At 45.0% G+C, this 20,467-nt stretch overlaps 1 protein-coding gene across 1 annotated transcript in view; it reads right to left on the bottom strand.

Annotated features, from left to right (window-relative positions):
• The window catches only part of Nckap1l (NCK associated protein 1 like), a 51,235-nt gene continuing 30,768 nt past the window's right edge, over nucleotides 1-20,467 (bottom strand). The window contains exons 21-31 of the mRNA XM_015493575.2: nucleotides 17,754-17,972; nucleotides 16,093-16,223; nucleotides 12,554-12,651; nucleotides 12,314-12,407; nucleotides 12,078-12,160; nucleotides 11,729-11,809; nucleotides 9,124-9,217; nucleotides 7,968-8,084; nucleotides 7,386-7,495; nucleotides 5,509-5,598; nucleotides 1-1,415 (exon numbers count right to left, since the gene is read on the bottom strand). Of these exons, the coding sequence (XP_015349061.1) occupies nucleotides 1,284-1,415; nucleotides 5,509-5,598; nucleotides 7,386-7,495; nucleotides 7,968-8,084; nucleotides 9,124-9,217; nucleotides 11,729-11,809; nucleotides 12,078-12,160; nucleotides 12,314-12,407; nucleotides 12,554-12,651; nucleotides 16,093-16,223; nucleotides 17,754-17,972 (1,249 nt within the window). The 3' untranslated portion in view covers nucleotides 1-1,283. The remainder of the gene's footprint in view (nucleotides 1,416-5,508; nucleotides 5,599-7,385; nucleotides 7,496-7,967; nucleotides 8,085-9,123; nucleotides 9,218-11,728; nucleotides 11,810-12,077; nucleotides 12,161-12,313; nucleotides 12,408-12,553; nucleotides 12,652-16,092; nucleotides 16,224-17,753; nucleotides 17,973-20,467) is intronic.

The following is a 20,467-nucleotide window of genomic DNA, read 5'->3' as shown; positions in this document are numbered from 1 at the left end:
TTCAAAATCCAACAACAGATATCAAATAGGTTTAATGAAGGCCGGATGGTTTTGCCAAAAGCCAACAATTGCTTCCCTTTCATTGTGGAAGTATGGACATGACCCTAATTAATCGACGAGCTAATTATATTTGCCCACTCCAACTGCTCTGGACTTCTGACATACATGATCTGTTGCTCTCATCCTCTCTGGCAGTGGGTGCTCAGCAGTGATGGATGGGCCACTGTTTCCTGCCATGGAGTTAACTAAACCTAGTTCAGTGTTATCCTGAATGCCCCAGGCTCTGTGACACTTGAAATTCTAATTAGTGCAGAAAAGGGCTAAGTTGAAACAGCTTGTAGTCCCTCAAGGATACCCACTCTCAGGGCCCTACAACCTAATGAGGTCTGTGAAATTTAAGATCTAGAAGAGAAATCCCTGCCTGGAGCAACAGCTGTACCCAGGGCTGAAAAGAGGATTTGGGGTTAAATGAGTCCCTCCAAATAGGAAGAAGAGTGCCCCCAAATGGTGTGGGAGGAAAAATCCATAGGAGTCTGGTTTGCTTCACTGCCATGTGACCTAGGATTGACCCAGACCTTCCCTCTGCAATGGGTTGGGGAGATATCAAAGAAAAAGCAGGCAGGGTGATAGCAGAGAACTTGCTCATTATCCACAACGGGTAGGACAGCAGGTGGGCAGCAAAACCCTCTGGAGAGCACTTCCTCCCTGCCCCAGTGGGAAAGGCAGTCAAGCAGAGGCAGAGGAAGAACCCCACAAAGGAGAAGAGGGGTCCCTTTGCTGCCCCTCTGCAGTGGGAGCAGGCTGCATGTTTGCTGAATGCATTTGGAAGAGGAAGAGAGGAGATAATCGTCCTAATGAATGTGCAGGAGACAATAGCAGCTCCAGTGGGAGGATTATAAGCTCATTATGGTTTAATATGATGATTGATCATCTCTGCCCGCCAGCATTATCCTAGAATAGTGATGAAGGTCGGCGAGACCCATGCCTATCAGAGCCCAAGCTCTAGTCACCAGAATAGGAAATATACTTGTATGTCACTCATTTTTTTTTCTGGTAAAAAAAATTCATATATATCTCCAATCCCCTAACTTTGTCCATAAAGTGTCCTCCACACCCCCAGCCTGCCCCACCTCTCTGGGTTCTCAGTCCTATACTCTGCATACCAGTTCATCAGCATTGGTGCCTGACCCGCTCTCCCTAGTGACCCCATCCCCACTCCCACCCTTGAGAAAATGACCACAGCTTCCACCATGGCGTGGGTCTAGGCAGGTCCAAAGGGCCCTTCAGTGGGTATTGGCAGGCACCCGGTTCAAGTGGAAGGCCCGGGACACCTCCCGATAGGCATTTCGAAGCAGGACGTAAGGGAAACAGGACTCCAGCATGTCCAGGGTCAGGAAGGATGACTCCTCCACCACCTGGAACAGACAGGGCGAGAGATGAGAACCTTCAGCATTATGTATGTCTGTGACACTGTTCTTCATGCAACTCCCGGGATCTCTGAGGCCCTTAAGAGCTCCAAGAGAACAGAGTTCCAAATCACACTCCCCTCTTCCTCCCTCACCTAGTGTGACTCCAGGAGGGCAATGTGGACTCCTCAGATCTATTATAATGGCCCCTCTCCCCTTCATCAGGGCTATTGTAAAGAGAACAGAAGAAGAAGGCAGTGGAAAAAAAATTTTTCTTCCTGGTGGCAGAAAAAAACATTCTCTCCTGGATATTAAATTATATGGGAGAGGGCAGCACAGATGCAGGTAAAGATAGATAAAAGTGCCAATTACAAAGCTTCGCAGTGAGAGGAACAATTGCCACTGCAGGCCAAGGAAGAGGGGTCTAGAATCCACATGGGTCCTCTTGTGTTGGGCCTGTCTCCTCCCGTGCTCAGTAGTGTTTAGGGAACACTAAGGATGCTGCATAAAGAAGCAGGCATGATTAATTAGTTTAATTAGAAGCCTGTGTGTTGTGGTAATCCCAGCAGCTCCAACAGCCAAGCAGGAAGATAGATCAAGATGCCCAGATAAGAGTGAGGGTGAGGGTAGGGGTGAGGATAGGGGTGAGGGGTGAGGATGGGCAAAGGGAGCGAGTTCCCTAAGAGCAGCACAGCCCTGTGTTGCAGGGGAAAGCAGTGTGTCCAAGAGGTTAAGGAACTAAAAATGTGCTCTGGCCTGGTGTGGTGGCTCACACTCGTAATCCCAGTTACTTGGGAAGCTGAGGCAGCAGGCTTACAAGTTCAAGGTCAGGCTGGGCAACTGAGTGAGACCTTTATCAAAATAAAATAATAAGGGTTGGGGGTTACCTCAGTGGTAGAATGCTTGCCTAGTATGCATGAGGCCCTAAATTCAATCCCCAATTCAAAAAGAAAGAAAAAAAAAAAGAGAGAAAGCAATAGAGAGGTGTGTCCCCTATTCCCTGGCAATTCACACAGATGGGCCCCTTCCCAACATGTCTGGAATTTCAAGTTCTGAAAATCCACCAAGGGAAGAGAATCTGCCACAGCTACTCTTATATGTTTCTCTCTCTATCTGAAGTACTTTCAAGTTTTTACGAGTTATAAGATTTTACTCTTCTCAAACACATGCGCATGGTAATACACAGAACGGCCTCAGAAGAGCAGACACTGTGGGTTGAAGGAAAGGAATGCTCCTGGGCAAATTTGCAGATCCCAGGTCTCATAACAGAAAGAGTTCCTTGCTCATAAGACTTTCAAACTGTAAGGCAGGAGAGAGATGAGCTTCCCTCTCCAGGATATCACTCTTAGGTACAGGGAAATGAGTGATGACTTCCAGAAGGATCCACTGGCCCATGACTTCCTGTTCCCAGAGAAGCACAAGAGAATAACAGAGTTCTGAACTGGTAGAAGTATATGGTACTGAAAGCAGCCCTAGAGTAGAAGCCTAATTAACTTAAGGTTCTAGTCTCAAATCTGCTCTCATATCACAGGGGAGACCTTGAGTATCATCTTTCTCTCCCTCTCCCTCAGTTTCCCCTCCTATGAATTTTAAGTCCTGGACTAATGGCCAAGATCTGGTCTGGTCTGACATCACAGATTCCATGATTTTCTGAGAGAGCCATCTCTTGCCCCCAGGAACCACGCCAGGAAAGGCTGGCAACATCGGGGTGGACACTGCCCAGACTTGACAGTGAAGACAGAAAATCCCAGGGAGAGAAGTATTGGCCAGAATTTGGGGCTACCCTCTCTTAACTCAGAACATAGCTCCTTCCCCTCCAGTCATTTCCAATTTATCTGTAGAAACATTTGCATTTAAATTGCTTTGCAGCAGCTAGTCCCTCCAATCTCCACCTCCAACAAATAATGCCAGGTCCTAACTCTGCTACTGCCATTCTGCTGGACTCCCTGGGCGGCAACAAGAGACAGACATTTCCCCATGTTTGGGGGCAGAGGCAGTGGGATGGAGGACAGGGACAAAACAGAGGAGGTAGGCTCAGTGGCAATTCAGAACCACCTCCAACCTTACTGAGGGAAAACCACAAGAAGAATGCCTAAATCATCTGGAAACTAAAATGAGCAGCAGACAGAGGGGGAAGTGCATTTGTTGAGAACCTATAACATACTGAGCAATTTTGTATATTTTATCTCATAAATCCTAACCACTCTATAATAAGGATTATTACCCGTTTTTTTTTGTTGTTGTTTTTTTTTTGTTTTTGGTTTTTTTTTGGTACTGGGGGTTGAACCCAGGGATACTTTATCACTGAGCTATACACCCAGCCCTTTTATTAATTTTTTTTTTGAGACAGTCTCATTAAATTGCTGAGTCTGGCCTTGAACTTGCAATCTTCTTGCCTCAGCCTCCCGAGTCAATGGGATTACAGACATGTGCCATCACACCTGGCTTTATTACCCACTTTTATGGATAAAGAATTATGCTGCTCCAAAGACTATGTTCCACCTAGCCCACTTCTGGCCTTTGCCCTTCCTCAGCCCTCTTGCCCCTCACCACACACAGCCCACACACATACACACCACCATGTCCTTCCCTCCTCCATCCTATCCCCGATCAGCCTAGGCCTCTTCCTAGCTGGAGAAACTGAAACACAGATACCACTCTAGAGTTGGGGACCTGGAATGAGTCCCAGGAATATCTGCTTCCAAAATTTCTGGACCAAGGCCAATAGTACCAATGGAGGCCCACCTACCAAATGACTAAATAAACTAGCAAACTATTATCTTCTATCTTTCAGCCTTTATAATATAACTTTGTAATTTCATGGAAGTCTGAGCTTAAGAATTCTTAAACTCTAATGGTAATGTAGCTCAGTGGCAGAGCACTTGCCTAGCATGTGTTAAGCCCTGGGTTTGATTCCCACTACTACAAATAAACACACATAAGTAAATAACAATAAAGCTTTTTTCCAGATATGGTGGCACACACCCGTAATCCGGGTGACTTGGGAGCCTAAGTCAAGAGGATCGCAAGTTTGAGGTCAGCCTGGGCAATTTGGCAAGATACTTGTCTCAAAATGAAAAATGAAAAGAGCTGGGATTTAGGTCAGTGGCAGCACCCTGGGTTCAATCCCCAGTACTTTAAAAAAACAAACAAACCTTAAAATCCTCAGAATTCAGACAGAACAGAGTAAAAGGAGGGAACCCTCTAACACCATCCTCGTACTTTTCTCACTCCCAGCTTGAGGGATTTTGTATACACATATACAACTCCTGTCACATATACTTTAGGCCCTAGAGGTACACCCATAGTCTGGCTCAGTAGGATGGACTTGGAAAAGAAGTTCCACACCCACACATAGGTTTAGTGTGTGCTTTGAGGTGGGACAGGGACTCTAGGTGAACATATCCTCTCCCCAGAGCCCACAGGAGGGTCTCTAGAACATATGCAAAGGCAGGAGCCACTCCTGTCCATATCTAAGTGTGGTACCAACCTGGAGAATCACACTTTTAGAACAAAAGAGTGAATAAGCATGTTGAAGAGGGTCATGAAACAGGGGTGGGGGGAGAGACAAAGTCGAGTTTCCAGAACTTTCTGCCAGAGTAAAGGCAAACCCACAGCTTGAAAAGCAAAAAGTGACAGCAGGTGCTGGCTGATTGATGGCCCACTGGGTCCTGCCTTACAGCTAAAATCCTTTGCTTCCTGAGAGCCCTACCCCTAAACCTCTTCTGTTCTACTCTGTGCTAGTTAGGACTCTCTTCACAGTACCCTGAAGGACAAGAAATACAGTAGTAGGAAGTTGTCAAATAAAACCAAACACACGCTGAACAGGTAGTTACTGATAAGGGACACAGCTGTGCCATCAGGTCAGACTCACAAACAACGCAGGACAAGGAGCCCAGTCAGCAAGGGACCAGGAAGACTCTGCTCTGGGATTATAGCATAAATCTAAAATGTTGGCCAGAATGTGAGCATTAGACCCACAGGGCCAAGCAGAATTTAATTGTTAGTTAATGTTTTTGGGTGATGACAATGGCAGGGACCCAAAGACCCTAAAAAGGAGTCGTCTTCTCTTTTCTCAGACCAGTTTAAACAAGATACATACCAAGCGCATGAGTAGAGAAATGGATTCCCGATTTCGGGTTTTCAGCTTGTCGGTGTCCTGGCCCAGCTGCAAGAGGCTGACAGAGGCCACCTGGAAGGGAAGAATTTATAAAGAAGCAGATTTTTATGGAGGTCAGAATAGGACAGCCTCAGGCTACAGGAAGTTAAGAACAGATCAAGGAGGAGAGTTAAACCAGCTAGGATGTTCCCAAGGACTCCAGGTGGAGAGGCAAGTCCCCTCAGTTTCAGAGACGCACAGTGCCTATAAACAAGCCCAGATCGCATTGGCCTGCCAGTGCCAACAAATTGAGGTGGCTGAGGGTGCCCGAGGAGGGGTTGCACAGGGCAAAGGAAGAACCTAGAAAACAGGCCAGCGATGCTGTGTGCCAGGAGATTAATCTCTCTTTTCCCCGGCAGCCTCCAGACACCTCTGTCATCAGGCTGTTTACAGCTGACTCCCCTCATGACTGGAGCCAGAGCCAGGCCTCTGATTCAGACTCTTGCTCTTGGTATTCTCCTCCTGTCAACTCCCCAGGGGCTGTCATCTCCATTCACCTGCAGGCCCCCAACAGATCAAAGCAGGAGAGAGAAATGTGATTCACATCCCATACTTAGATTACCTGCATTTAGCAAACAAATAGGATAAAAAGGAAAAGGAGGCGGGGAATCCATTCTCACCCCATCTTAGAAATCTGATGTGAATTCTTTTTATATTTCAGATGTTCAGAGTCCATTCTGTATGGTTGGTTGTCCCAGTTTAGAGTCCCTCTAACCAACCTACAGTCCTTGACATACACTTCTCAGGACAAGGGTATAATTCCTGAAACAACAATATGATCTACTGTTTCCTCCTGGAAGAAAAAAAAATTGCGGCTCCAGCTCTTAAATCAGGACCAAGCTTTTCAGAGGAAAAAACTTCCTGCTACTGAGAATGCTCAAACTGGCAGTGGATAATGGACCATGTATCAGAAGTGTATGGACAGGATTCCTCTGTGGAGGATTTAGAATGGAAAACACTAGGGCCTCTTTCAACTATGGAAGGAGATTATTTATTCTGTGTCTTTCCGGAGGCAAAACTAAGATCAATGGTGATAGTTACAGGAGTCAAACTTTGGCTGAAAACATTTTTTGAAACATCTTTTCAAACAAATTGGACATAACCTATAGAGCAATCAGCTTTCTGGTTGTGAACCCCAGTCCATAGAAATCTAGATCAGTGGTTCTCAAAGTAAGAGCCCAAGACAAAGGACATCAAGTTTAACTAGAAACTCATTGGAAGTGCAAACTCTCCAGGTGACTCTGATTTCCAGTAAAATCTGAAAACTAGTCATTGACTGTCAACATAGAATTGGAAAGGGACTGGCAGGTTATAAAATTCAGTGTCTTGACAACTTTAATGCGCATCTGATCTTCTGGAGACCAAATTAGAAGCACAGAAACCCAGCCTCCCCTGGCAAATTCTAATTCAGTAGGTCTAGGGTAAAGATCAAGAATCTATTTTAACAAGTTCCCCAGGATATTCCGATGCACACCCAGGTGATGAACGATGGATTCAGTTTTATCTCCCTAGTTGACAAATGGGAAAACTGAAGGCCTAAAAGTTAGCTCTTCAGACGTTATACAATCTTGTGTGGTGGCAGAACTCAGATTTTTTCTTTGCGCAGTGATTTTTCAAGTACTCGGGCAGAAGCCGAAACACCGGCTGTCAGGGAGTTTAGAACAAACTTCTGCCTTTCACAGAGGAGCCTCTCACTATTTACTGAATGATTCCAGTGAGAGGTGAACCTCGAAGGCCTATTTGACAATAACTGTGGATTTGAGGACAACCAATTCCAACCCTTGGCCATCTTCCATTCCTTATCATCTAGACGTACTCACCACCAAAAACTCTTTGAGGTGAGTTTCAATGTTCTTGTTGTAGAGTGTGAAGAGGGCAGCAGACACCTGGATGATGGCCTTGGTCAAGCAGTGGATATTATTGTTGTAACCTGAAAGAAATTACAAAGTGAGCCACCCCAGGTTGATCCCGACAGGTAATTTCTCATTTCTTTCAGGCTGGGCTACCCCTATTTGACACCAAAAGGACTAGAAGACATTTGGGGAAGGATATTCCTGACATTTGACTGAAGTGCTTTTTGAAACAGAAATTTACACCTGAATCAGAAATCTGTATGTTCCAGCCTGGCATGGTGGTGCCCATCTATAATCCCAGCAGCTCAGGAGGCTCAGGAGGCTGAGGCAGGAGGATCACAAGTTCAAGGCCAGACTCTGTAATTTAGGGAGGCCCTAAGCAACTTGCTGAGACTCTTTTCAAAAAAAAAAAAAGGGCTGGGGGTGTGGCTCAGTGGTTAAGCACCCAATCCCTGGTATAAAAAAAAAGAAATCTATATGTTCCAGGTAAGTGACCCCTAGGACACTAACCTGAATACCCTTGGTTTTTCACACCTACTCCTTACTTACCATCATTCTCAATGCTATAGAAGGAAGAAGGGTCCATGGCAAGGAGTGGGAGGGACACAGCAAGAAAGATCAAGAGCAGGCAGGCCACCTTATATTCTTCTTCAGGGGATGAGCTGTCTGGTGAGAGGGAAAGAGGAAAAGTGAGTAAGTCAGCAAATAGGAGTTATCTTCTGGGCAGGGGTCCTGCTTCACAGAATTATGACCACATGAGAAAATATCTATGAGCACACTCTGTCAATCACTATAGGAAAGTGATTATGACTAAAGGAGACAGAACTAGCATCCACTTAAAGCCAATGGCTCAAATTCTGTAAGCCTCCTCTGATGACAGGGCAGAACTCCTAGCCTAGGGCTCTGCTGACCTGCAGTCCTGAAACACCTGTCAGCTTCCTGGAGGGAAGGAGAGGCAGGAAAGAGAGAGAGGACTCCTGGGCCATTAGAGAAAGGGGGGTAGTCTGGCAATTTCAAAAGGGCTCACTGCCAGTCACTGGATTCCATCCTCTTCTGGGTGTGTGTACATAGGAACATGCTACTCAGAGGAAATGTGTAATGAACAGTATGAGAGACAAGTGTGAGACTGGGGAAGGAGTGGATAGTGTCAAAGTGATGACGTGGGAGGGAAGAACACAGGATCAGAGTGGGGAAGTCAGATGCCATACCACACAACTTCCCGGGAAATCAGGTACTATTTTGGCTTGTTCTTTGATTCATTTGCATGAGTTTTGCTTCCCCAACCAGTGTATAAGTTCCTGTGAGCACTTGCTGAGCGCCAAACAGACTCTCATTTAGAGCATCATATCTAGCTAATTGGTACATCAATTGTTTGCAATATACAGAGAACCCTAAATCACCTACATAAATATTTTCTGGGGCTGGGGTTGTAGCTCAGTGATAGAGCTAGCACATGTGAGGCACTGGGTTCAATCCTCAGCACCATATTAAAAAAGCAAATAAAATAAAGGTACTGTGTCCATCTACAACTAAAAATTTTTTTAAATTTTCTGGAGGTTAGGGTCTACACTGCAGGTCTTTCCATACCTACCAGTTTATATCCTCTGAATTCACAATCCCAAATAAAGGCTTATTTGACATTGACATTTTCTTTCCCAAAAGTAGGGCACAAGCCCTCCCTCATCCCAGCTGTCCCCTATCTTACCAGCTTTCAGGTTGGCAATGGCAGCCACTAGGGCTGGGTCAATGTCACAGCCCACCCCTGCAGCAGATGCCAGCTCAAAGATACTCAGGGTCACCTGGTAGAGAAGAAAACAACATTTTGGGTAGGAATCCAGGAGAAAAGTACTTGACAGAAGCTATAAGCAACGTGAATTCCTGGATCACAGATTTTAAGATTTTGGTGTACGATATCATTTTTTCTAGATAGTCTTTCAAAGCTTTCCCTAGTCTCCAGGAAGAAAGCCCAAATGCCTTAACTTGGTATTCAGGACACTCCACTGTACAAATTTACTTTTCAATCTTATTTCCCTAAATGCTTCATTCAATGAAGCGAGGGTAATTTATTCACTGTCCCCAAACCACAACTTCCTTTCTTTCTTTTACACTTTGGTTCACTTCTTGCCTCTCGGCTCTTTCCTTCCTCTGCTTACATGGAAGTCACGCCCATCCCTTAGGCTCAATTCTAATCTCAATCTGCCCTGTGAAGGCCTCCCCGGTTACTTCAGCCCAAACTCATCTCCCCCCACCCCTTAAATTGATCCCTCTAGCATTGATACACACAGCACCTGGCATTGCTTATCTTTTCAGAAAGGAAGTGAGACATATGGCTGATCTCACCAAATAGATTATAACTTTTTGAACCCCATGGCATAGTGAAGGGAGAAGGTGACTTTAGAACAAAACAGATCTAAACTCAAATCCTAGCAACCAACTCATTAAAATATGATTTTGGCTTAACCTCTTTGGGCCTCAATTTTCTCATCTGTAAAACTGGGATAATAACGCTTAGCTAACAGAGTTATTGTGAAAATTCAATTAGATCTCAAGGGCAAAGCTCCTGTCTACCCTAATGACTAACAGAGCAAATGTTGTTATGCCTTTTCCTCTTTATCTTAAAACCAGGAACTCTGATTTTTCTTTATCCTCTCTAGCATTTAATACAATGCTAAGAACACAGAAGATGTTCAAAAAGATTGATTGATTGATACCTGAATCCCTTGTTGTACTTACAATAAGGTTCCCAGGTTATAGGTCCCCAACCCCCACTCCCACACCAAGAACTCAAACTCCTTTTTAGGCTTAAAATATTAAAAAAAAAAAATCAATAAAACTTTGAAATATTCCAAGAGAGCAAGAATAATTGCTTCTAAGTAGCACATCTTTATACAGACATTACAACATGCACACACTTTGTTCATGGTACTGACCCAGAAGGCAAACCTTAGCCACCTTCTGCTCTGCCCTTTACTTAAATCCCCTAGGCCCCAGTTGACCCTGTTTGTGGCAACCATGGCCAAGCAGATCAGGACCTGGTCCATGGCCTGTAACTTCCTGAAGGGGTCTTGTTTTGTCTCCTCCTAATCTTTTTATCTCTCGAGCAAGTAACAGCTCTCGGATGGACAGGCCATCCCCCTTCTCTGCCCACACCTGCTTATTTTTCACAGGCAAGCTCGCAGCTGCCCAGGAGATATCAGCTAGACAAGCTCCTGACAGGCTAGAGCGTTCAGCCCCAACAGAAGCAGCTGCCCAAAACCCAGGCTCAGTCCCAAATCAGAACATTCAGGAGGGCAGTCAACCTAGAGACGCATCGGCATCGCTCCTGCTGCCCCCGTGACCACCCCTCAGGTGATTTCAGGCAGGTAGAGGAGAAACTTCATTCACTCTTTTGTTCTCAAAGCAAGGAAGTTTTTCGTAATATCCAATTTAATTTTTTTCCCTAATACTGGGGATTTAACCTCATACTGGCACATGCTAGTCAAGCTCTCTACCACTGAGCTACACCCCAACCCTTTTGATTTTTAGACAGGGTTGTGCTAAATTACGCAGGCTGACCTTGAACTTTCAATTCTCCTGCCTCAGTCCACAGAGTAGCTAGGATTACAGGAATGCATCACTGGCTCCAGCTTAAATTATTCCTTCTCACCAAACCTCTCTCCTTTAAAGGAATCATAAAAGTAGCCACCTGCTTTTGCATTGGAAAGAACTTGTCCCCAGGCTTTGGCTATATTTCCTACGTAACATACTTATTTGTTCCAGATGATTGAAAAGACAAGATGCCTAAAAGATGTGCAAGGGGTGTGGACATCTAACTCAGGTGACCTGTAGAAGCCCTTCTTCCTCTTTTGCAAAAGGGCCCTGAGGCAGGTGACAAAGGGCCAGAAAGGTTAAGAACCAGGAAGAAGAAAAGAGCAGGGAAAAAAAAAGAACTCTGAGGAGAGGCAGAGTGGGTGAGAACGGGAAGAACAAACCTTACAAAAAGTACTGGAGCTCCTGTCTAAAGAGGGGACCTGCCTGCATACAGCTTGGCATCTAATTTGCACATTGCTTACCTCAGGTGAAAGCCTACAGGCACATCTCCACTCCAGGAATGTTTCCCCAACCTCCCCAGACTCCACTTCTCTCCCTACTCCTCCAAAGTCTCCCTAGCTCCACTTTCTCTCTCCAAGAATATCTGCTGCCCATTTTCCTCTTGGAATCCTGGCTGATTCCTGCAGTGTTCTTCAGAGCCCTCTCCCTCCCAGTCCCTAGCTACACCATTCTCCCCCAGCAAAGGTCTCCTAACTGGATTCCACTTGGCACCTTCCTACCTTGATGTCTGTGTCTGGAGTGACAAACTCCTTCAGGCACTCGATAGGACCCATGAGAAATGGGCAGTGGGAAGAGAACACCTGGAGGAAGAAAAGATGAATGAGTCCACAGGGCAGCAGCCAGCACCTTCCCAAACAAGGGGGGACAAGTGGAAAAGGGGCCTCAACTTAGATAAGAATGTCATCAGCTATCCAAGCTATCCCTCCCCTCGTGCCTCTAGGTTTCCTCAGCTCATCTAGTCACCGGGACCTCCTGGGACTTCTGCTTCTTTTCAGTGCTCACCAATCCCTTTCACAACTTCTCATGCAAACTCTACCCACAGAACATCTGGGATTCTCTGACACTCACCTCCTGAAGTCCCTCTTGAGCCATGGCCCTAAAACTGAGAATAACTCCAATAATGGTCATGCGCTTCAACACATTATCTGCTCCTGAGGGGAAAGAGGGATATTAGAGATGAGATCTTAAGAGAGTGATAGTTTTGCTTCTTCAAACCCAGCCTAACCTCAGGTCCCTGAAAACCCTTGTCATCGACAATGCCATTTCCATAGCATAGTTCTTTCTCATTGTAGAGAAATATGTACCCATCAGCTGTGGCAGCAGAGAAGCCATCAAGTCCGGCTTGCTAAAGTTGGATCTGATCTGAACAAGTATATCCATGTTTTCCACCACCAATTTCTGCAGCCCAGGAACAGTGAGACATTAAGTAGGGGAAAAAAGAGAGAGAGAGAGACACCAATGTTACATCTTTCCTCCAGCCTCCTTCACCTACCCCTTCTCTCCCAAGGTGGGACCCTTCTCCAGGGGACCTGTTTCCACAGTACCTTTAGCTCCACAATCTGAGAGGTCACATGCCACATCAGGTTTTCACTCAGGAACTTCATGCCGTAGGGGCCCAAAAGTTCAGCCAAGGCTCGCATCTCTGGAATAGAGTTTTAGAGGTCCCAAGTGGGACTCAGGGGATGCTGGGGCATTTGTACAACAGAATAGGGTAATTTGAACTTTAAAATGTCTGGCAAGGAAAGGAAGTGGGAAGCTGAAGAGCAAAGATGGCTTGAAATCCTGCATTCAGTTGACAGGTCTAGTCTGTCCACGGGATAATTTACCCTCTTCCCACTACGACTCACACCAAGATAACTATGACCTCACTTTCTTGTAAGAATCTGTACTTTCCCAAGCCCTTCACTTGATACCTGGGTTTGGCTCTTGCCATACTAGCTTCATGAGTTGTTAAGACTTCAAATAAGCCATTGAGTCTCTCTGAGCCTATTTACTTCTCTGTAAAATTAAGAAATTCATGTCTCCTGTGAATTCCTCACAGGGTTGATGTAAGAATAAGATGCTACATTAGAAAAACCTTACAAAACTATAAAGATACATATGAACAAGGGATTCTTTTTTAAAAAAAAAAAAGAGAGAGAGAGAGGGAGACAGAGAGAGAATTTTTTTTTTTTAATATTTTTTTTTTTTTAGTTTTCGGCAGATACAACATCTTTGTATGTGGTGCTGAGGCTAGAACCTGGGCCGCACGCATGCCAGGCGAGCACGCTACCACTTGAGCCACATCCCCAGCCCCAAACAAGGGATTCTTTTTGTGTTGGTTAATAACGGCTCTCTGAGGTCTTCATCCTGGCTTTACAGACAAGAGGGGTTAGGTGCTCGTCCAAGGTCTCTTATTCACGTCAGGGGCAGGTCCAGAAATACAATGCAATGCCTCTTTTACTTTCCTTATTTAATGTGTCCAAGTTTTCCAAGCTACCTTTTCTTTTTTCTTTTTTCAACACACATCCCCAGAGTCTCTACTCTTCTTTTCCTTTCATTTTTTTTCCCCTCTAAATCTGGTCTTTCTCAGTGCCTTCTTCCTCCCCACCCAGACTGCTTTTGCCCTTTGTGAATTAAATAAAACCTGCCTGGGGAAATTCCGTGTTGGAAGCACTAGTGACAAACTCTGCTAGGGAGGAACTCTGGCTGTGATCTTTGGCTATGGGCCATCCCAGCAGGAAAAACCGTAAAAGAACAGAAGTAACAACAACTAGAGAGCTGTAGAAGAAAGGCAAGGTGATTATCATTAATCAGAGTTTAGGGAGAAAAGCGTCAAGCCCTGCACTCAAGTCTTTGAAGGCAGGACCACTTGATCTCTACCTCCCCCAATGACAGAAGAAGGAAGCAAACCTGATCACAGCAGATGACACAGAACCTTGTCCAAAGTAGACACTAGACTCTTTCAGAGTCACCTATTTGTAATAGGGAGAACTGAGCTAAGAATTATGCAAGAATTTCCTAACTGGTCAGCTTAGATAATGCTAAACATGGCTGACAGAAGGAAAGGGAACCACCTTCTCTGGAGCTGACAGAGAGGAGACACACTGATCTACTGGTTTGGATCTGTGGAACCTCTTTATTCCAGTCTTCTTACACCCAGCTAGTAACCCCAGGACATCCTTCTCCTTCTATCTATCTATTTTTGCAATAGCATTGCCCCATTGCCATGGTAACCCCAGGAAATTGGGGTGGGGGTGGTAGAAGGGGGAATGAACATTACCTCCTGCTGCTTGTCAGTTGTCAGCAAGACCTAAAGCAGATCTTAGAGGCTGCCTATAGCTTGGGAGTACAGCTGTTGGGAAGGGGACATCTAAAACCCCCCAGCAGGTAAGGTACGATGACAGTAAGGAGGCAGAACTGGAAAACACTACTGTGTAAAAACACAACTGTAGGGCTGGGGCTGGGACTCAGTGGTAGAGCACTTGCCTCACATGTGTGAGGCACTGGGTTCAATCCTCAGCACCACATAAAAATAAATGAATAAATAAATATATTGTGTCCATCTACAACTAAAAAAATTAAAACCAAAAAAACACACCTGTACACTCTGGCTTTCTTAGTATCCTCAAAGGAGGAGGGAAAAAGATAGAGGACAAGATCCCTGGAACATCTTCTGCCTGTCCCAGTCACCATGCACAATCCACGATTTATAGAGGTGTGAGGAAGAAGAAGGAGGGATAGTTCATGAATGACTGAGTCCATAAAACAACATTAAAAAGGATCTGGCCAGGTCTTGTGGCACACGGCCTATAATCCCAACTACTCAGGAGGCTGAGGCAGGAGAATCACAAGTTAGAGGCCAGCCTGGGAACCTCAGCAAAACCCTCTCTCAAAATAAAAAGAGCAGGAATAGACCTCAGTGATAGAGCACTTGCCTAGCACATGCAAGGTCCTGGGTTCAATCCCTAGTACCAAGAAAAAAAAAAAAAAAAAAGATCTGTATGGTTTTAAGCCCTCTTTAAAAAGGGACCAGCTGCTGGGCATGGTGGCACATGTCCATAATTCTAGCTATTGGGGAAATTAAGGCAGAAGGATGGCAAGTTCAAGGCCAGCCTATGCAACTTAATAAGACCCTGTGTCAAAAAAAAAAAAAATCTGGGCTGGGGTTGTGGCTCAGTGGTAGAGTGCTTGCCTCACATGTGTGTGGCCCTGGGTTCAATCCTCAGCACCATGTAAAAATAAATAAATAAAATGAAGATATTAAAAAAAATCTTTTGGTGGGGGACACATTGGGGATATAGCTCAGTAGTAAGATACTCCTGGGTTAAATTCTCCAGAACCTCAAAAATAATAGTAATATAGAAAAATAGAGACCAGCTTCCCAACTCTTTCCCTTCACAGCCCTTATCTACCCCTGCCCACCCATCCACCCCCACACAAAAGCTTTCTATCAACTGAGAAGCAGCCCTACATTGTTCTAGTTTTTGCTTGAGTTGAAATTCCAGTCCTACCATTTATGAACGCATGACCTTAGGCAAGCTTTTACACTCTTTGTATCTCAGTGTCTTCATCTGGAAAATGGGAATAATGAGTGTATCTACTTCAAACTGTTGTGAGGATTATCTGAGTTACTGTGCGTGAACATTTAGAACTCTGCTCACAATAAATGTCACTTATGGTCCCATCATCATTGTTATCATTAAACATCAGCAATCCAAACATGGGCAAGGCTCTAAATTTATCCCCAGGGAAGAAAATGCCATGGCATCAGACCACTGTTAAATCATTTCAAGCATGAGAATGCCCTCCTTATGCTTTACCCATCACTAATGTGCTGCTCCTGCATTCTCTGTAGAAAAATAAACCCCTTCAGTGATTTCAACATTCCTGCCTAGCTCCTAAACTCTTTTTCTTCTCCACTCTCAGCACCCCCAGGCCACTCCTCAATTCTGGGCCTTGCTTAGAATCTCTTTATTTTTCCCAAAATCCTTAGCAGAGATAATGAAGAGAATGTAGAAGGATCACTCTGCAGGTAGAAAAAATTAGATGGGTCTGTGGGCCAAGGTGTTGTTGGAAGGGAAAGACCAGGCCCTGGGCTCACCAGAGATGTCAGAGAACTCCTCTGCGCTGAAGTTCTGCTCCCCCTCTCGGGGAAGGCTGATGAAGGCCTGCATGGCTGGGGAGAGGATGATGGTCCCACTGCTTGTCTGTCTAAGCAGACTTTCTAAGTACCTACAAGGTTGGCCAAGAAAGCATAAGTTAGTGTCCAATCCCTTCTCCCAATCACTGCTGCCTACCACTACCACTGGGCTTGGGAAGAGAAATTCTGCTAAAGACCAGGGTAGGGAGAAGAGACTCAAAGAAGACAATACAACAATCCACACCCCAAGCTCTGGCCTCTGATCTGCAGGGTATTTCTCTATGCTGAAAAATGCAATGGCACGTACGTCTAATCCCTCAGCCCTACTCTTTTCCAACAATTGCATTCTTTCAACCTTGCCTTCTGTCAGATAAGATAGGCTCAATCTGGCATAAAAAAGAAATTCTTCTGGGGCCTGGGGTATATATAGCTCAGTATTTGAGCACCTGCTTAGCATGTGCAAGACTCAGGGTTCAATTCCTACCAAAAAAAAAAAAATCCTACTAATTGGGATCCTCTAAGATATACTTAGTGTCAACTGATAACAACAATAGGGTTGGACTGAGGACCTAGGAACCTGGAGGTTAACCTCAAGTCAAACTTCCTGGGCAGACAGAAGCCCCATGAACACTGGTCATCCACTCTTCAAATATTTCCTCCTGACCTCTGAGTTTTGAGGAGCCAGGAGCCAGCCAGTACAGGGGGAAGGGTTTGCCCAACTCCTGCCACTACTTACTCAGGCACCAGCTCTGAGTCTATTTTACAGATGTCACAAGTTAACCACCAGTGGGCCAACCCCACTGTCAAATATATTTTTCCCTTTCAATTTTAATTTGTTATCAAGTTTTTAATCAGATATTTTACATCAAAAATAAGAGTTTACTGGGTATGATTCAGGTGTTGCTAAATGGTAGATGTCCCCTTTAGAGAAGCATCCCCTCTCCACCCTCTCAAAGTCCTCAGCTAGCTCATGACATCCCTTATCTTGCCTGCCTGATCCCTGTTGACCTTTGTATTTGCAAACTTTGCTCCCCTTACTCAGGGGGTTCTTTGCAGATGGCTCCCGCTAAACTGATATTAGATTAAGAGCACCACCCAGTGGCTTGAGGAAGGGAATCCAGCTCCTCAAAAATATCAGAGGAAATGGTATTGATTACACCTTCTCCAATCTGGGGAAGGAGGCCACCTTTCCTATTAAGAATAATCTCCTAGACTTGATATGGCCATGTCTGGGGATGAGGAAACAAAGTTCCAGGGAGAAGTCAGTAGAATGTTCTCAGAGGGAAAAGCTAGAGCAAAAAGAAATCAGGATATCTGAAAGAGGAAGTAAGAAATTAAAACAGTAAGAATCTAGAAAAAGAAGGTTAAGAAGTGGAGATGAATAGGAAAGGGGTCAAATGGCTGCAGGGTGGGCTGATGGGTGTTATCTCGAAGTTCAGAAAGAAACCTCATGGGAAACAGAAGTCGGTCAGCATTTGTCCCAGCTTACTGCCCTGATCCTCAAGCAGAAACAAGCCTTCGTTTGGGGGTCCATGATCCTGGAAGCTAAAATGCTTGGGCCCTACAAAGAAAAAAGTGCTAATAAGAAGGAAAGGCACTGGGGAAGGGTAAGCAACACTGACCAATTCGTATAGAGAGTGGTGATGGTCTGTTCCCCATACGAGTCCAGTGGCTGTGTCTGCTGCAGGAGAGCATTGCGGATGACTCTGGAAGCGTCTGCACCCAAAAACTGGGCCAGTGACTGTATGAAGCCAATGTATGCTTTGACTCCGGCCAATAGCTCAGAAGGCCTTAGGATCTCCTGGGTTGCAGCGTTGTAGCCAGCCAGCCACACAATGGCTCTAAGTGATTAAAAAATAATAATAATAATAACAATCATAATGATAAATAACATAACACTTATTGAGTGTGTCCTATGCTCCAGATGCTGGGCTCTGATTTTACTACACATAATATCTCATTTAAACCTCATAGCAACCTAATAAGGTAGGGACAATTATCCCCACTTTACAAATAACAAAACGGAGGCATAGAATAAATCACTTGTTGAAGACCACGCAACTGGCAAGTGGCAGAGGCAAGAGCAGAATCCAGTAAGATTTGGTGCCTAACCATTATGCTCTTCTGCCTCCTCTGAAGAAATTGGGGAAGCTGGTAAAAGATCTGAGCTTCCAAATTCCATTGTTCTCAGCGCCAGTATTTGTCTTAACTTGGAAAGAGTGGTTCCAACCAATGACAGGAAAGGAAACACATGCTTAGAAATCCCTGGAAGTGCAATGCAGTCCCCAGTGGCCATGGATGGCAGCACACTCGGCGGGCATGTGGCCACAGTCATAACTGTCCACACTCCGCTACTGTGGGTACTCAACAGCAAACCCCTCCCCCTCAGGCCCCCAGCTCCTTCCAAAATACCTTCCCCAGTTACCTGAGATGTCTCCATTAAAGTCAATCCTTTGACTGAGGCCTTTGTCCTTGTAAAAAGGTAAACTGTAGGAGAAGGAGGAACACCTCACTCCAGGCCTTTGTCAGTCATTTGCATCCCATTATAAATGAGTTCCTCAGATTTTCTTTAAAGCCACAAAATTGTTGGAAGTTTTTTTATTTAGGGTTTTTGTTTTGTTTTTGTCTAATGTTTATGGCCAAATCAGGATGGGGAACAAGAGAGTCTGCTCTCCAGATGAAAAGGAAAAGACCCTTGAGCCACAGAAGGGATGGACTGAGGGCAAGCCTGGTTAGAGTTCTCACTGAGGCCAAGCCTCCAGGCCAGCCTAGGGGCTGTGGGAACAGGATGCCCAATGAAGCAAGCACCAGAGATATTATGGAGAAACTAGACTCTCACACCCCTGCTGATCCAGGACCTAGCAACCACCAGCAGTTTCTGAAGCGTGATTATCACACTGCCATCTTCTTGACATTGTGTATACAACTAAGACACTTTCTCCCATGTAGCTAATGTGTATGTAATGAATGCAAACTAATTTTACTTCACCCAAGCAAAAACCTAATTGAAGAGGCTGGAGATGTAGCTCAATAGTGGAGCATTTGCCAAGCACGCACAAAACCCTGGATTCAATCTCTAGTACTGCAAAAAAAAGAACTTAATTGAAAAATAAATCTGCCTGTCCCACAATCAAAATACAGATTCAGCTGGCCATGATGGCACTCAGGAGGCTGAAGCAGGGGGATCACATGTTCAAGGCCAGCCTCAGGAATATAGTGAGGCTCTAAGCAACTTAGCAAGACCCCATCTCAGAAAAGAAAAAGAGCTAAAGATAGAGCTCAGTTGTGGCACACCCCTGGGTTCAGTTCCCGGTACTGCAAAATAAATAAACAAACAAATGAATAAAACAAACTCATAGGCCCAGCACAATGGTGTACACCCATAATCCCCACTACCTTGGAACCTGAGGCAGGAGGGTGGCAAATTTGAGGCCCACCTGGGCAACTTAGTGAAATAAAATAAATTGGAATATGTAGCACACTCAAAATAAAGTAAAAATGCTTAAAGAAACCCTGTTTCAAAACAAAGGAACAGGCTGGGTTGTAGCACAGTGGTAGAGTGCTTGCCTCTCACGCATGAGACCCTGGGTTCCATCTCTGTACCACATAAAAATAAACAAATAAAAATAAAGATATTGTGGGCATCTACAACTAAAAAAAATTTAAAAAAAAAAAAAGGGACAAAAAAGCGGGGGAGGACATAAAAAAGTTCAGGGAAGGTAGCTCAGTGGTAGAGAGCCCCGGGGTTCAATCTTTAGTACCAAAACTAAAACAAAACAGGGACTCATAACTGGTCTCCCTGCTTCTGTCCTAACTCTTACTAATACTGCCAGAGAGAAATACGGAGGCAAATCTTACAACAGCTCTGCTCAGAACCAGTCAAGGTTCCCCATCTCAGATAAAAGCCAGAGTCCTTGAAACAACACGTAAGCACCTACAGTCTTCCACTCCTCCACCCTCTCTAACCTCAAGTCCCACCAGTCTCAACAGGGCTCAGCTAGTTCTGCTGCAGCCACAATGGCTCTTCCATATTGGTTCCTCCACATCCATCCAACAGACCAGGCATGTTCCCACCTCAGAAAAGCACTGGCTTTTCCTCCACCTGGAATGCTGGTTTCCCTGGCTTCCTTAGCTCCTTTGGGAAATGTCACTTTCTCAAGGAGCTTTCCCTGGTCACCCTCTATATAAAGCTACAATACTCCCACCCTCCCCACACCCACCTCCACAGCCCCTATTCTCCCTCTCCTGCACTCTCTTTCTACTTGGATGATCACTATCTACCATTCATTCTACCTTTTTATTTTGTTTGTCCATCTCCTGCACTAGAAAGCAGCTT

This window comes from Marmota marmota, unplaced genomic scaffold, assembly GCF_001458135.2.
Source record: "Marmota marmota marmota unplaced genomic scaffold, marMar, whole genome shotgun sequence".
In the NCBI taxonomy this organism is placed as follows: domain Eukaryota; kingdom Metazoa; phylum Chordata; class Mammalia; order Rodentia; family Sciuridae; genus Marmota; species Marmota marmota.
Note: the sequence above shows the minus strand (reverse complement) of the source record. Positions and strands in the feature narration are given on the sequence as shown.